Here is a 15,820-nt window from a genome sequence, read left to right as displayed (position 1 = left end):
AAATGTCCTTAGTCACCTGCTGTTATGCTTTCTGGTTGGTTTAGTACAGGTTAAAATGTAATTTTATCCTAATTTTTTCAGATCACACACCAGTTTAAGCATTTTTTTAACCGAGACTATATAGAATTACAGCCAAATGGCTAGCAGGCTTAGTGGGTAATGCTAAAGCTGCTCCAGCAGTGCTAGCCAGGGTTAGCAGCAGACTACAGGCTGATAATTCTCACTTCTGAACAGCCAAATGGCTAGCAAGGTTTGCGAGTAATGCTAATGCTGCTCCAGCAATGCTAGCCAGGGTTAGCAGCAGACTACAGGCCAATAATTCTTACCTCTGAACGGCCAAATGGCTAGCAAGGTTAGCGGTCCTGCTAATGCTGCTCCATCAGTGCTAGCCGGGTTTAGCAGCAGGCTACAGGCCAATAATATTCACCTCTAAACGGCCATATGGCTAGCATTTAGCGGGTACTGCTCCTTACATTCTGACCAGAAATATTCATACATAAGGGACACTGGATTATAAGCCGCACTGACAATATTTGGGAAAATAGATTAATTATTTTAAGTGCGCATTATAGTGCGAAAATACGGTACAGAAAAAAAAATGCGTAAACATGTGTCTACTGCGGTTGAGATTGGACGACATTTACCTCAAGCCTTTAAGCTAAAAGCTTTTGCCTAGATTAGGTTTGGGAATACCGGACTGTCTTTTAAAATGTTATTTTATCCACTACAGACAGTTTAAGTCAAGATAGAAGAGAATCCTATGATCCAGTCCGGATCCAGTAGAATGTTCTTTAAATGTCATGTCTATTATACTTTATAAACAGCTAATAACACATTATAATGCATTCATTTATTGGGCTTTGATTGAACAGGAGTTTATGATACTACAGTCTGGTTTGGACTGAATTTTAACAGGCAACAGTTGAGATTGAACAACAGTTTTGTTTTGGGAGCAGTCATGTGAAGACCACAGTCAGGTTTGGATACATTTTTATTGGATTACTTGCATGGGTTTCTATTGGGATTTAGTTGCTTTTGTGTCCTGTTGCCGAATGTTCTTGGGCTGTATTGTTGTGGGCAGATTTGGATCAAAATTTTAAGTCAGATCAAAGCTCTAAATCCAGCTTCGGAGATTGCATTAAAGACTAAAGATGAGATTGGCATTGTGGAAGAATGGTGGGGAACAGAATAATGATGTGATTCAGAGATCTGGAGCTGAGGACCAGTCCCAATGGGCCGATTTCAGTTTCATAGGGATGGTGGAATGCAGTCCCAGCTCCCCTCGACTCTGCAGCGCTATTATCCAACAGTGCACACCCCTTAAAACAAGGGGAGCAGACTGCAGGAGAATCAAACCCAGACGCTGCAGTCTGACAGCTGCTTCTCCAATCTACGCTCCACATTTCAGCTCTTTATCGGTCATGAGGAAACCTCGTTAAAGGGTCGTGTGGAATCTCCTCCTTTCTGGACTTTTACTCTTTCTTTTTTTTTTACTTTTTTAGCCACTCCCCCACCCACTGTGATGAAGAAATGAAAAAAAAAAAGAAAGGCATTGTATGGTCCATGTCACAATCTTTGGTGGTATTTTTTTTATTTGAAATTTTTTTTAAACAGGAAGCCTCTGTCAGTTTTATGGAGCTTCGTCTATAGTCTCAGACCCCAGACGAAACCGTATCGGTGTCCGTAAGACTGCGGTGGACCTTGAAGCAGACGCCGTTTCATCCCGCCACACTATCGAATGAAGACTGAATTCAGAAATATTAAGAGCTTGTGCAGTAAAAAGCCCACCGAGTCAGACAGGTCGTAACTTCTCTCACATGACTCAGCCCCCAGGGGTGATTTTCACTTTTTTACAACTGCAGCCGTCAACCAGCAGCTTTCTCTGAGACGCCCGGCGTGGGTGATTCAGGCTGACAGGGCTTGTTTTCGTGGGTCGACTCCGACTTCCTGTGATCCGTCTGTGATCTTTCTGACCGTTCCAGTAGAGACGGTTCAGGAGCTCCGACCTCAGCGAGACCTCACCATGTCACCTCTTCCCACACCACAGACAACTCTACACAAACTCTATTGAACAGTTTAAAGCTTTAAAGCTGTTTTCTGTTTTTTATAGCATGTAATTTTGCATCTGAACACAGAAACTGTGTTCCTAAGCTAAAGCCAAAATATGAGCATTAGAACAACTGCAAAACGTGCCACAAGTTGCCACGGATTTGAGGGGCAGGGAGTCGAGGAGGCTTAAGACGTAAGTGTGAGATAAATTTTAATAGAAACAAAACAAGAAACCATATAAACACATGACCAGATAATAAATAAATAAACAGACAGGGAATAAACTAAGAAAAACAAAGACTAAACTGAAACGGGACACAGGCAACCATGACTGACGCAAAGAAATACGAGAAATGACAATGGACACTAAAAAAAAGGGTTGCCATCAGCTGCCGGTGCTTAGAGGGAGCAAAATTGGCTCTGCTCCCTCTGGGGTGGGTAGATGGCGCTCTCTCCCCATCACACTTAAGGTGGCGCTGGGCGGCACGAGGCGTCTGTGAGCAGATGTATCAGAACCTAGCCGCTGTGCTTTCCTCCGAGCGTGCTAGCTGCTCAGGCAATGATTCATCCGCAGCAGCTCGAAAAAAGGGGTGATTAACTTCACACGTGTCGGAGGAGGCGTGTGCTCGTCCGCATCCTCCAAGGGTCACAATTGGATATCCAAATTGGGAGAAAATGGGGAAAAATCAGAAAAAAAAAATAAAAAAAATACAACACATGGGGAAAACAGGAAAGAGGAAACACCTAGGGACAGGTAACGAGGGTGCGGGGTTACACAGAAGGTGGAGACGTGCATGGGAGGAGACAAGTAGTAAACACTTAACCATGTGCTGGGAAGCACAGACAGACAGTAGAGACACAGAACAGGGCCAGAAATTGAAATTGAATCCCACTGTCTTTATGAACTAATAAATTACCAAAAAAAAAACAAACAAACAAACAAACAAAAAACGCTTCTTCTTAAAAAATAACGACTTTTGGCTGACGACTTTTTTATTGTTTGTGTTTGCCATGCAGTCTTTGCTCAAAGTGCATTATTTTTGAAATCACAAGTAATTAAATATTTAAATTAATGAACATTTTGAGCATTTTACTTTGGTATATGCTGCTTGATTTGCTTACTTGGCTCAGTTCTCCTCTCTTCTTTCATTGTTTTCTTCTAAACTGTCTAAAAAGTCCATAGAAATCATTAAAGTATTAAAAATTAAAGTGTTATTCTGCAATGTGAAAGTGATTGACCTTCTTGGCTAGAAAATACCAAGGTTTTCAGAACCTTTTCAGTAGTATTTGAAGCTGGACGTATTATGATGTATGAAATTTAGCGTTTGGTGCAAACTCTTCTCTAGACACGTTCTGCCATGTTGCCCAATTTTTTACTAGAATCTGGACAGTAGAGACCAGAGATTGAGCCAAACTGTCCTACTCATTTGATGGACCGTCCCCCACTCTACCCATAGACCAACGTGTTGGACCATATTAGGGCTGAGTTAGGGCTATATTCAGGTTTGGACATACAGTAAATGAGTTGACTACAGTTGAGATTGGACAGCATTTCTATCCCACGCTTTGAGTCGTGTTTGCTTTGGTGATACAGTATTACAGTGTTTCTGAAAGTGAGGGAACATGTTGAGGAGCTGATCACCCTGCAGGTGAGATGTTTACAAGCTTCTCGATACTTACGCAATTACTACGCCTCCGCTCGAGCCTACAGCTCTCACTCGCACGTATACTGTATAATTATGACCCGCGAATCTTTACATGGCCAAACTCTGAAGATACATTATGTTATGTTCTTCTGGCGGGAGTGATGATCGTGGCAGCTAATAGGCTCTCGACTTGGACTGTAAAATGCACTGCTCATGCAGTGTGATTGGTTGTTTGAGGTTACACTGAACTTGTTTGCACTTAACACCAGTCCAAATATGAAAAAGATCAAGATCAAGTAGTAAAAAAATCTAAAATCTTGCCTGGATTCCATTCGGATGCAGCGAGAGCGTGCAAGACTTCACTTGTTCACGACTGTACTCAGAAATAGAAACTCTTGTTCCCTGGTGTTTGAGTGATGATGCAATTCTCTGTGTGTGTTTTTTTTTTTTTTTTTGCTTTAACAGTCTCGCTCTGTTTTATTATGATGTGATTCCCATGGAGAGGCAAGCTGACACTGTTCCCTCATTAAACCACATTGAAGACAACACCTCTTTCTCTCTTTCTCTGGAGAGAGAGAGAAATAGAGAAAGCGAGAGATAGAGAGAGAAAGAAAGGAATTGACTCTTTGCATTCTCTTCTTTCTTGTCTCTCTCTCTCTCACTCTCTCTCTCTTCTCCCTCGGAGAGATCCTCGCTGTGACAATTTCTTATTCCTCTTGAGAAGTTTCTTTTTTGTCCTCTAAGCCCGCCATTCTTTTTCCACTTCAAAGCCTCAATGGTTTGGAGAATGCTCTTTGGCTTCCCGTTGTGCTGGCTTTGCATATTCATGAAGGCCTGTCTTTCTCTCTGTCTCTCTCTCTCTCTCTCTCTCTCTCTCTTTCTTTCTCTATCTCTCTTTCTTTTTCTCTTTCACCAGTGGCACACTGTTGGGGAGGCAGGCAGGGTTTGGGTACATGGGAGTTTGGTTATATCCTCCATAACCCGTTAGGCTTCTATTAAAGCTATGACTTTCCCCATTGCTGAGAAGTTATTGCAGATATAGGTTGAGCTTTTACTAAACTTTTATTTGCCAGTTTAATAAATGGGACAGTGGTATGCAAACTGAGGTGATACCGAGGTGTCGATTGATCTTTAGGAGATGATTTGAATTTTTTGCCCACAACTGTATAAATTGTGAGGTGTTATCTTGTGAGACAGGTTGGACACTTGCTGGGCAACATGCTCATGGCATAACAAAGCAAAGCTTTGGATTAAAGCCTTATAGTTGGTCCCTAATAGATGGATGGGAGATTTCCAAATCCATTTCCATTTCTGTCTGTATGAATGGACAAGCAGTGCAGCCATTAAAGTGTTCTTTACCTTCCATACAACATGGCAAAAGACTAATTATTCCATGTTTCATGACTTTACACCCCAGTCTACAATGGTACCCATGTCCTTCCACCCCTTCTTTTACAGATTTTAAACAGTGTGAAAAATAAACAGTAACACTGTTTTAATGCATTAAATATGGTCAACTAACATCAAACTAAAGGTCCTTTGAATGCATTGCACTGTAGATGATTCTTCAATAATTGTAATGCTACATTCCTACCCTAACCCTGTAGCCTAACCTTAACCTTAGCTTTAGGGTTAGATTTTAAGCTAATTTCTAAGCTAACAGTAGGGTTAGGGTTAGATTTTAGGGTTTAAGATTCAGGATTTAAGGTTTAGTATTAACGGTTTGTATTAGGGCTTCGCTTTCATTAAGAACCAATAAGCTGACATTTACCTGACAGTTCAGTGGCACTAGATAGATATTCAGAGGAATATTAGCTGAATGTTATTTGAGGCATCAATAATGGACCATCTGTGTTCCATACATTGTACCTGAAAACAAACCAAGGACAAATGCTGCAAATGCTGAGTTTACAATCTGTTAACTGAATCAGACCAGAGTAAACCAGAGTAAATTGTGAGCCTTAGCACAGACACTATTGTTAAGTAAACCTGCCACTGTCTGAAATATATGACTGACAGTTCTCGTAACACTCTGGATGGTGTCTCTTTATATATGAAATCCCTTCCATCAACAAAAAGAGACAGCCAGTTCAATCTGGAGCCAATGTTGAGATCTGTGCAAGCGCAGTAGCCAGAGCAACACTGATTTGATCTCCAGTTTTTAGTCATTTGGTCTTTCCCCGTTTATATAAATGGGATGCTGGTCTTGTGTGACTGAAGATAATGGCCTTTCCTCTTTAGAGAATTTGGGGACCCTGCAGCTGGAGCGACGGCAGATTAGTAATTACCTCACTGCACTGGATGTCTACCTCATGCGGTCATCCAGTGCTTTTCATCCCGCTCTTTCTGTCGCCATAATTACCGGACAGTACTCTCTACCACTCTGTCTCTCTCTCTCTCTCTCTCGCTCTCTCTAGTTCTTTTTCTTTCACTCACTCGCTCCGGCTCAGCTGATGATGTGATCATGAGGTGGTGTCTGGGGCCCAAATGCTGAAGAGGGCAGTGTGGTGCATGGGTGTGTGTCTTAAGTGTGTGTGAGAGACTGGGGTGATGAGTGCAATGGACAGAGTCAGAGGAAGGCCCTGTCACTGGCTGGCCCGGGACGCCGATGATCTCAGGCCTGTGGGTGGTGGGATCCCGATTGAGTTTCCCACCTGCATGCAGCTGTTGGGGCTCGAGGAAGCGAGCGGCTTTCACACACACACACACACACACACACACACACACACAGCTCTGGGAACTAGCTCTCAACCCCTTAAAGTATTCTATTTTCAATGAATGTCTATTCTCTGGTCTATTTTCATACATAAGTATAAGTACACTGGATTATAAGGTGCCCAATAGCACTACTCTGAGGAACCCTGAGTGTTCTGGTAAGCGGCTAATGCTAATGCTGCTCCAGCCTTGGTGCTGGAGAAACTTCACTCAAACTCCTTTATAAGGCTGTACTTTAGCGAAGTGGCTTAACTGCTTTTTACAACCTACATAAGGTGCACCAGATTATAAGAAGCACTGTCAATTTTTGGGAAAATTTAATGATTTTAAGTTCACCTTATAGTGGAAAAATACCGTATGCAAAATCGTATTATTAAGTTATTACTTTGGAGTAATATTTTCAGATTTTCCGCTTAACTTTTACAAAGGTCTTAACTTTTTAAACAGTCTACATGAAAGTGAATCAGTGATTCAGAGTCAATTTGATGAGAAACACTCCATTCTAAAGATGTCTACCACATCAAATCCTCACAGCAATGTTCCAAACAACCAAGTAGAGACATATACTAAAGCAAAAGCATAAGCAAAAACTCTATAATATACTTTATACTTATTTCAGAAAAGGCTATGAATAATCAGGTATTCCAATGCTTTTTTATATAGTTTACATGCAATGTAAGTTAATCTTAACACAATTTATATTTTACCTGTTTTTCTCGGTCAATTCACCTTGCATGGATTACTGAAAGTGAATTTGCAGGTATCGCAATACGTTTGTCCATATTGTTTACAAGTAAAGTAAGTTAAGCATGAGAAATTAGAAATGACTGAAAAAACAAAAAAAGATGCAGAGCTTTCAGACCTTAAAATCAAGTTCAGAAATCAATACTTGGTGGAATAACCCTGGTTGGTTTTTAATCACAGTTTTCATGCATCTTGGCATCATGTTCTCCTCCACCAGTTTTACACACTGCTTTTGGATAACTTTATGCTGCTTTGCTCCTGGTGCAAAAATTCAAGCAGTACAGCTTGATTTGATGGCTTGTGATCATCCATCTTCCTCTAACTCATCATTTGAAGTGGTCTTTTATTTTTTTCTCGAGCTGTAAGTAATAAAAACAACCAAACAAACGCTATTTTCTTTGGCTATTTTTTTTAGCTATTTTTTGTTGGTTTATTACACATAAATTGTGCTTTTCTCCACATTTATAAATAATAGCGCATCAAATTGTGTCTTGAATTACAAAAACAACTCTAGACTATTATAGAGAGTGATGCTTAAATTGCTTAAAATGCACTGGTGCACAAAGCTAATGCATGATTTTAAGCTAAGCTAATAAGCTACAGCTTTCATCAAGTGGTCCTTAAAGAGTTAAAAGGGTTAAACCTTAAGCCCACCCCCTCCTATCAGAACTCACACTCACTCACACACAGAAATTTCACAGTCCCGGGGGTCAACGCTGCCGTGAAGCGGAACATTGCTCATGGCGTGCATTCCATCAGCGGCCATTGTAACTCAAGAAGCAGCGCCTCCACGGCCATTTTCAGCGCCGCTCGCGTTTCCTCAGCTGAGCTGTGAATTTTGCACCCCCACCTTCTCAATTCCTCAGCACAGAAGTTGGGCAAGAAGCTACCCCAACCCGCCTCCACTCCCACCTCCTACTCCACCTCAACCTCCACCCCCCTCCACACCACCGGTAGTCACTGGCAGTAAATTAGCGCTGCAGCCACGCATCCTCAGCTATCACCAGCGTCTCCTCCAGCTGAATAAGCTTCAACAGGCCTGAGTGTGTTGTTTGGCACGGCTTTGATAGTTTATTACATTTCCAACGGTAATGTTGGAAATGTTGGAATGTTGGTAATGTCGCTGATGTGACATTGATGCGCCGAGCAGGGGCTGAAAATTCGGGTTTTGCGCTCCGTCGATTCCCAGGCAGCGCATGTTCTCCTGTCACTGCGCCTCCTGGCTTGTTTAACCAAACACAGTGTGTGGGGTTAGCACTTAAAGGGGTACTTAGGTGGAACATTAAATAAAGCTCTGATTATCTCATACCTCAGATACGGTCGATTAGTCTAGACTTGTTTTTTTATTTTATTTTTTATATATAACCTTTAATTACAATATCAGCTTACAAACTAAAACAAGGCACCAATAGCAATACAAGGAATCAGCATTAACAAGTTGAGTAGCATGTGTACAAAAAAAAAGGATACACATAGAATACACTTAAAAAAATACATATAAATATAAATCAAAATACAGAGGTGATATATAAAAATAGATGTAAAGTAATGTGCAAAGGTTTTAGGCATCAAAGCAAATTACACTAATCCATTTATCTCAGCAATATGAGTGTTTTTACCTAATTAAAAAAAGCCCCACATATGATTTAAACAAATGCAAAAAAACATAAATACAATAAAACACAACAAGAGATTCTTATTTTTAACTAAGTATGTTTTATCCTGTGAGCCTGAAGCTGAAGAACAGAAGAAGTGTAGAGATTCCAGATTTCTCCTGGATGATTTCCCTCAGCCAGCATGTGTATATTATGTTCAGTTCCGTCAGCAGCTCACCTGATTTACCACATTTACCAGTAATTTACCAAACCAGGTGATGATTAACATGATGAGAACTAGAAATAAAACTCTATTAAACTCAGATGAGGAGGAGAGATTTTAAGATTAGGAGATTCTCTGATTTTGCTATTTGTAGGTATGTTCTTGGCATGTTCTCCTCCACCAGTCTTACACACTGCTTTTGGATAACTCTATGCTGCTTTACTCCTGGTGCAAAAATTCAAGCAGTTCAGCTTGGTTTGATGGCTTGTGATCATCCATCTCAGAAAAAAAAAAAAAAAAAAAAACACTGAATAAGTTTTTGCTGTAAATCATGTGTATTAGATGAGTATTTAATTATGAGAAGGCGGGGCTGGGGGCGGGACCAGGGCTGTTACTGTGATTTATTGGGCTAAGCAGTGAGTGTGTAAACAGTGAGTGTGTATTCAGTAAGTGTGTATGCTGTTAGTGAGGGAGGACCGGCAGTAGAGGCTGTTTATGGAAGTAGAGCGAATCCCCCTGGTCTCCCCCCCTGCAGCCTGAGCGGGCAGTTCCTGGCAGGGGCAGCAGTGGGGCAGCAGTGGGGCAGGGTGAACTCACGCTGGGCGTTTGATGGAGCTCAGAGGGAGTGTGTGAGCGGCGCTGACCCGCCATGAGCCGTGTTCCAAAGAGGTCACCCCCTCCACCCCATCTCACACACTCCCCAAATCAGCCCTGACAGCAGCAGAGCCCAACACACAGCACCAGCACTGCTCCGTCCTGCACTGCCCTGCTCCCTCCTTCTCCGTCCTGCTCCATCCTACACTGCCCTGCACAATCCTGCCCCATCCCGCACTGCCAAGCTCCTTCCTGTCCTTTTCTGCCCTTCTGTCCACGACTGCCCTGACCATTCTGCAAAGTCCTGCACCAACTTGCTCCATCCTGCTCTGCCCTGCACCATTCTGCACCATTCGGTCTAGTGCTGCACTGTCCTGCTCCCTCCTGCCCCGTCCTGCACTGCCCAACACAACCCTGCCCCGTCCTGCACTGCCCAACTCCCTTCTGCCGCGTCCTGCCCCTCTGTCCTCGACTGCCCTGCACCATTCTGCAAAGTCCTGCCTTGTCCTGCACGGTTCTGCACCAACTTTCTCCATCCTGCACCATTCTGTACAATTCGGTCTGGTGCTGTTATGTCCTGCTACATCCTGCTCCGTCCTGCCCCTCTGTCCTCGACTGCCCTGTACTATTTTGCAAAGTCCTGCCTCGTCCTGCACTGTCCTGAAATAACCTGCTTCATCCTATTGTTTTTATTTTCCCATTCTATCTTACTCCTTTCATTTATCTGTCTCTTTCCTGCTCATCCTTAAATTTCCCACCTTATCCCACTTTCTCTTTCTCTTTGTCTTTCTTTCCTTTTCTTTTTCTTTTTCTCCGTCTCTTTCCATATCTTTCCCCTACTCTCGATCCCTGCTCCTCTCTCTTCATCTATCATCCCACTGTCTTTTTCTTTCCCTTTCTTTCTTTCAGCTTCTCTGTTCCTCTTCTACCATGTCCTTTCTCTTCTCTTCTTTAATTCTGTATCTTTTCCCCTTATTTCTTCGATCTCACTCTTTCACTCTGTTCTTCTTTTTTTATTTTCCTCTCCTTTCTACTCATCTCCATCTCCCTGTCTATCTTTCCATTCATCTCCCTCTTCTTCCATTTTTCGTCTTTCTGTGTCCTTTCTCACTTTTCTCTTTGTCTCACTCTTTGCCCTTTTCTTCTCCCACTCTTGATCTCTCCATCTGTCTCTTTTCTGTCTCTAACTTTACTTTTCTTTCATCTCTCTCTCTCTTTCTCTCACACACAGCACTCTCTCGCTCGTCCGCCTCCACAGGCTGCTCGGAGTGCCATGGCGAGAGAAGAGAGAGAATGGCAGAGAGAATGGCAGGAAGGGGCGGAGGGGTCTGTGGGGGTCCGCGGCAGGCCGGAGAGAGAGGGGGGGATGAGGAGAGAGAAAGAGAGAGAGAGATAAAGGCCAAGCGATTCATCTCCTGCTGGAGATCCTCTGTCTCTGAGAGGAGATGATCTCTGGCTGCAGCTCTCTGGAGAGACGAGTGAAATCAGGAGAAGAGCACGGAGAGATAGATCACACTCGTTCATCACATTCCCCTCCTTCAGTCCCTATTCTGCAGATGTGTGTCGTTGTCCTGCTTCTGATTGAAGTGTGTTGATTGGCTGGAGTGTGATTAGCTTCAAACTAAAACCTTCTGGTCATAAATTTTACATTTATACAAGTTATTATATAACAATAACTATAAATATAATATATATATATATATATATATATATATATATATATATATATATATATATATATATATATATATATATATATTATATTTATAGTTATTGTTATATAATAACTTGTATAAATGTAATATATATATATATATATATATATATATATATATATATATATATATATATTGGACATAATCATGTTTGTGATTGTGCAAGATATAGCTATAATCTCCTTATATCTTTTAAATATTTTGTTCCCATCACTTTAGGTTAGTTAGATGTTAGATTTTGTCCCAACACTTTTTTAAAAATGTAATATAAAATATCTATATTTGTCTCCAGAACATTGAAAATGTCAAATTTCGTCCCAATCTCTATTTAAAGTATATTATTTTACCTCACCACCTTTCTTTAAAAGGTCCATATTTGATCCATTCACTATTTAAAATACCAAAATTTGTCCCTACAACTTTAAAAGTGTCAGATTTTTTCCTCATCACTTTTAAAAGTATATAATTTTACCCCAACACTTTTTTAAAATGTCCATATTTTCCCATTTACTATGTGAAATATCCATATTTGTCCCCAGAACATAAAAAAATGTCAGATTTTGTCCCAATTTCTATTTAAAGTTTATTTTTTTACCCCAACACCTTTTTTAAAAGGTCCATATTTTTTCCATTCACTATTTAAAATATTTAAATTTGTCTCCACCACTTAAAAAATATAAGATTTTGTCCCTATCATTATTTAAAGTTTATTTTTTTACCCCAACACCTTTTTAAAAGGTCCATATTTGATCCATTCACTATTTAAAGTACCAAAATTTGTCCCTACAACTTTAAAAATAACAGATTTTGTCCTCATCATTATTTAAAGTTATATATTATATAGTATATTGACCCATGTCTATATTTGATCAATTTACCATTTAAAATGAATAAAATTTGTTTTGCCTCTATTTATAACGTTTAATTTTGCCCCTACCCTTTTTAAAATGTCTAATTTCATTCTGCTCACTTTTTTGTAACATCAGGTTTGTTCTCCACAGCTTTTGCTTAAACGTTTAAATGCATCCCCACCATTTTTTGAATGCCTAATTTTGCCCAATCACTTTGTTAATAGTCCATCTTGGTCCCCACCGCTTTTAAAATGTAAAATTCACTCCCCCCCACACACACACTTTTCTAAATGTCCAATTATGTTCCCGTTACACCTTACATGAAATACGGCTATGACCGACTTGATGTAATCTCGGTAATAGCGCGCTTAATCGGCTTAACTTGTAACTCCCAGAAAGCCTTTTGCTGTGGGATTGGGGGGGGGGGATTAGGAGCAGGAGGGGCGTGCCGTGGCCCGGAGGTGAGGCTTATAATCACCTGACGTGTGAATGCCTTTTGTTATGTGCAGTTTTCTCTGTTGTGTGTTTTCACTGGCTGCTTTGTGTGTCTTAACCAGGCCGTAATAACGTGTCACTCAAATGTCAGCACCCTGAAGAGCGGAGGAGGAAATACTTAAGCAAACACGTAAAAAAGAGCTTCTGCAGAGACATGTGAGGCTCTGCCAAGCTACTTATCCCACAATAACTTCACCTCAGATTGTACGAGTGCACTGAAAAAAGTCTGGAAGTTTTTTTTCTGAATTTCAGTAATAAGTTAAAATTATATTTCTGCAGAAAATCATTATTAAAGAGAGAATTTCATTGACTTTTTTACTCAGAATTGGACGTCCACTTTTAAAAATCACTTTTAAAATTTGGTTCATATTGAATTTGTCCTCACCACTTTTAAATACCCTGTTTTTCCCCATTACTATTTAAAAATACATATTTTGGCAATTTTTAAATAAAAAAAAAATTCTATCACTTTTTGAATGCCTATTTTTGCCCTGTATATGTATGTATATGCATGTTCACTAGCAATATTGGATAATGAATAAAACTATTATACTGTGTTTGTGTTGTAAATGATCTACTGAAGTCCTGCAGGATCTGTGGTAAAACTGAAGAAGCATTTTTTTTTTTAGACACTGAACATGTGGATAAATTTGTTTTTTTGATAAATTTGTCTGTGATGTTAATGTTCATTAGTTAATTACAGCAGCTAGTCATAACATTTACACAGTCCCTCCACTCGTCTATTTACCAGCATTCACAATTACTGAGCTCTCTCTCCGCTAATCATCCTCCTCACACTGAAAGGCAGCTGCCGGTGGGAGACGTGAGGGGGCATTCAGATGGATATGGAGGGTCCGAGAGGCATGCGGAGAGCTTAGCCCAGCTTTTCTCTCTCTCTCTTTCTCTCCCTTTCTTTCTTTCTGGGTTCTTTCTTCCCGCAAGTTTTAAGATTCAAGATTCTTAAGTAGTTTTATTAGAATGATTATAATGACAACAATATTGCCAAAGCATTTTAATACACTAAAAGCAATAATACAAAATATGTGGTAACAGAAATGGGTACTTTTGGTAATATATATATATATATATATATATATATATTATATATATATATATATATATATATATATATATATATATATATATATTATAAATATATATATATATATATATATATATATATATATATATATATATATATATATATAGTAAGGTATAGTGAACTATGGTGAGGTATTGTGAACTATGGTGAGCTATAATGAGGTATGGTGAGGTATAAAAGTATGGTGAGGTTTGGTGAGATATAGTGAGGTATGATGAAGTATAGTGAGTTATGGCAAGGTATAGTGAGGTATAATGAGGTATGGTAAGGTATAAAAGTATGGTGAGGTATAGTGAGCTATGGTAAGGTATGGTGAAGTATAGTAAGGTATGGTGAGGTATAGTGGTGTATGCTCAGGTGTATAGTAAGTTATAATGAGGTACGGTGAGGTATAAAAGTATGGTGAGGTTTGGTGAGGTATAGTGAGCTATGGTAAGGTATGGTGAAGTATAGTAAGGTATGGTGAGGTATGGTGAGGTATAGTGGTGTATGCTGAGGTGTATAGTAAGTTATAATGAGGTACGGTGAGGTATAGTGAGCTATAGTAAGGTATGGTGAAGTATAGTAAGGTATAGTGAGGTATGGTGAGGTATATTGAGGTTTGGCGAGGTATAGTAAGGTATAGTGAGATGTGGTGAGGTATAGTAAGGTATAGTGAGGCAGAGTGGGGTTTGGCGAGGTATAGTAAGGTATAGAGAGATATGACTTGATGGGGTATAGTGAGTTATAGTGAGGCACAGTGATGTATTGACATGCTGATATATAGACCTGGAAAAGTCATGGAATTTGAAAATAGCAATTTCCAGATAAAAATCCCCAGAAAGTTTTGGAAAAGTCATGGAAATTTGGTCTACAAATCTTTGTGTTTCAGTTTATCGACATAGAAAATCTATTTTGAGTTAATTAAGTAATTTAGCTCTACCTAATGGAGCTCTCAGAATCTGATACACATTTTATTATTAAAACATAGTTTGTCAGATTCATTTTAGATCTAGTGTAATCAATTTTAATCAATTAATCACTGATGTTTTATAAATCGTATGGTCATGAACATTTGCCATGAAGGCGTGAAAAAGTCATGAAAAAATGATGGAAATGTATTGGTTAAAAAGTGTATGAACCCTGTCTCTCTGTTTAGAGGTCAGAATAGGCCTCTCACAGACCCCACTCTCACCCCCCCCCCAGGCCCCTCTGGCCTCCTTTCAGAGCCTGAGTGGGGCAGTGGGGTCCGGTGGGCGGGGCCTGGGCCCTAGCTGCAGGGATCCGCTGCTCCTTTTATTGTCCTCTCCTCGAGAGGTGTCCTGCCCGAGTGGGCCGGCCCAAACAGGCAGGCGACACTGCTGCTGGTGTGTGAGAGTATGCATGTGTGTGTGTGTGTGTAAGAGTGAGAGAGAGAGAGAGAGAGCTTGTGAGTGACTAGTAAGTAACACCCTCTTTCTCTCTCTCTGTCTGTCTGTCTCTCTCTCTGTTTCTTTCCCTCCTCCTCTCTCTCTCTCTCTCTCTCTCTCTCCTCCCCAGTCGCGGGCCATCACTGTGGAGTAACAGCAGTGGACGTATCACAGAGTGTGTGTGTGTGTGTGTGTGGGAGAGTGTGTGTGGTGGGCAGAGATTCGGAGGCTGGCAGAAGCACACACTCATGCCCCGGGCAGCTGAAGGCTTGGCGATGGCCGGCAGGCTGCGGGGCCTCAGGAAGGTGCCTCCGTGGGGGAGAACCTGCTGGGCCACGGTGCTGATCCTGCTGGGACTGGGCTCCATAAACTCAGCTAACGGTGAGTTCCACCAGCGCCAACTCTTTTTTAGTGTTTTTTTTTTTTTTTTTTTTGGTTTTGTTGCTTGTTTACTCCGCTCTTATTGGCTGTATTCCTCTATTGGCTCATCTGTTCACTTCGTGATGGTTTGTCAGTTATATTTATATATAATTATATTTATGCAGAATGTTTGAGAGTGTGTATAGTCGTCGGTGTCATAGTTGTGGAAATTTAGTATCTTAAAAATTGACAACTTTACAGAATAACTTTCAGCGGAACTCGATGTAAAAAGTTTTGTAAAAAAAAGATTCCAAGTGGAAATTATGGAGCATATCTATTGGTC

At 40.5% G+C, this 15,820-nt stretch overlaps 1 protein-coding gene across 4 annotated transcripts in view; it reads left to right on the top strand.

Moving 5' to 3' along the window:
* bmpr1bb (bone morphogenetic protein receptor, type IBb) overlaps window positions 1–15,820 on the top strand; it is a 138,468-nt gene that overhangs the window by 80,797 nt on the left and 41,851 nt on the right. For 3 of the 4 annotated variants that reach the window (XM_022680903.2, XM_022680902.2, XM_022680901.2), the window contains one exon: window positions 15,248–15,498. In XM_022680903.2, the coding sequence (XP_022536624.2) occupies window positions 15,366–15,498 (133 nt within the window). In that variant the 5' untranslated portion in view covers window positions 15,248–15,365. Of the gene's footprint in view, window positions 1–15,120; window positions 15,499–15,820 lie in introns of those variants that run through there. The other variant, XM_049468652.1, reaches the window with a different exon arrangement.

This window comes from Astyanax mexicanus, chromosome 20, assembly GCF_023375975.1.
Source record: "Astyanax mexicanus isolate ESR-SI-001 chromosome 20, AstMex3_surface, whole genome shotgun sequence".
NCBI lineage: Eukaryota > Metazoa > Chordata > Actinopteri > Characiformes > Acestrorhamphidae > Astyanax > Astyanax mexicanus.
Note: the sequence above shows the minus strand (reverse complement) of the source record. Positions and strands in the feature narration are given on the sequence as shown.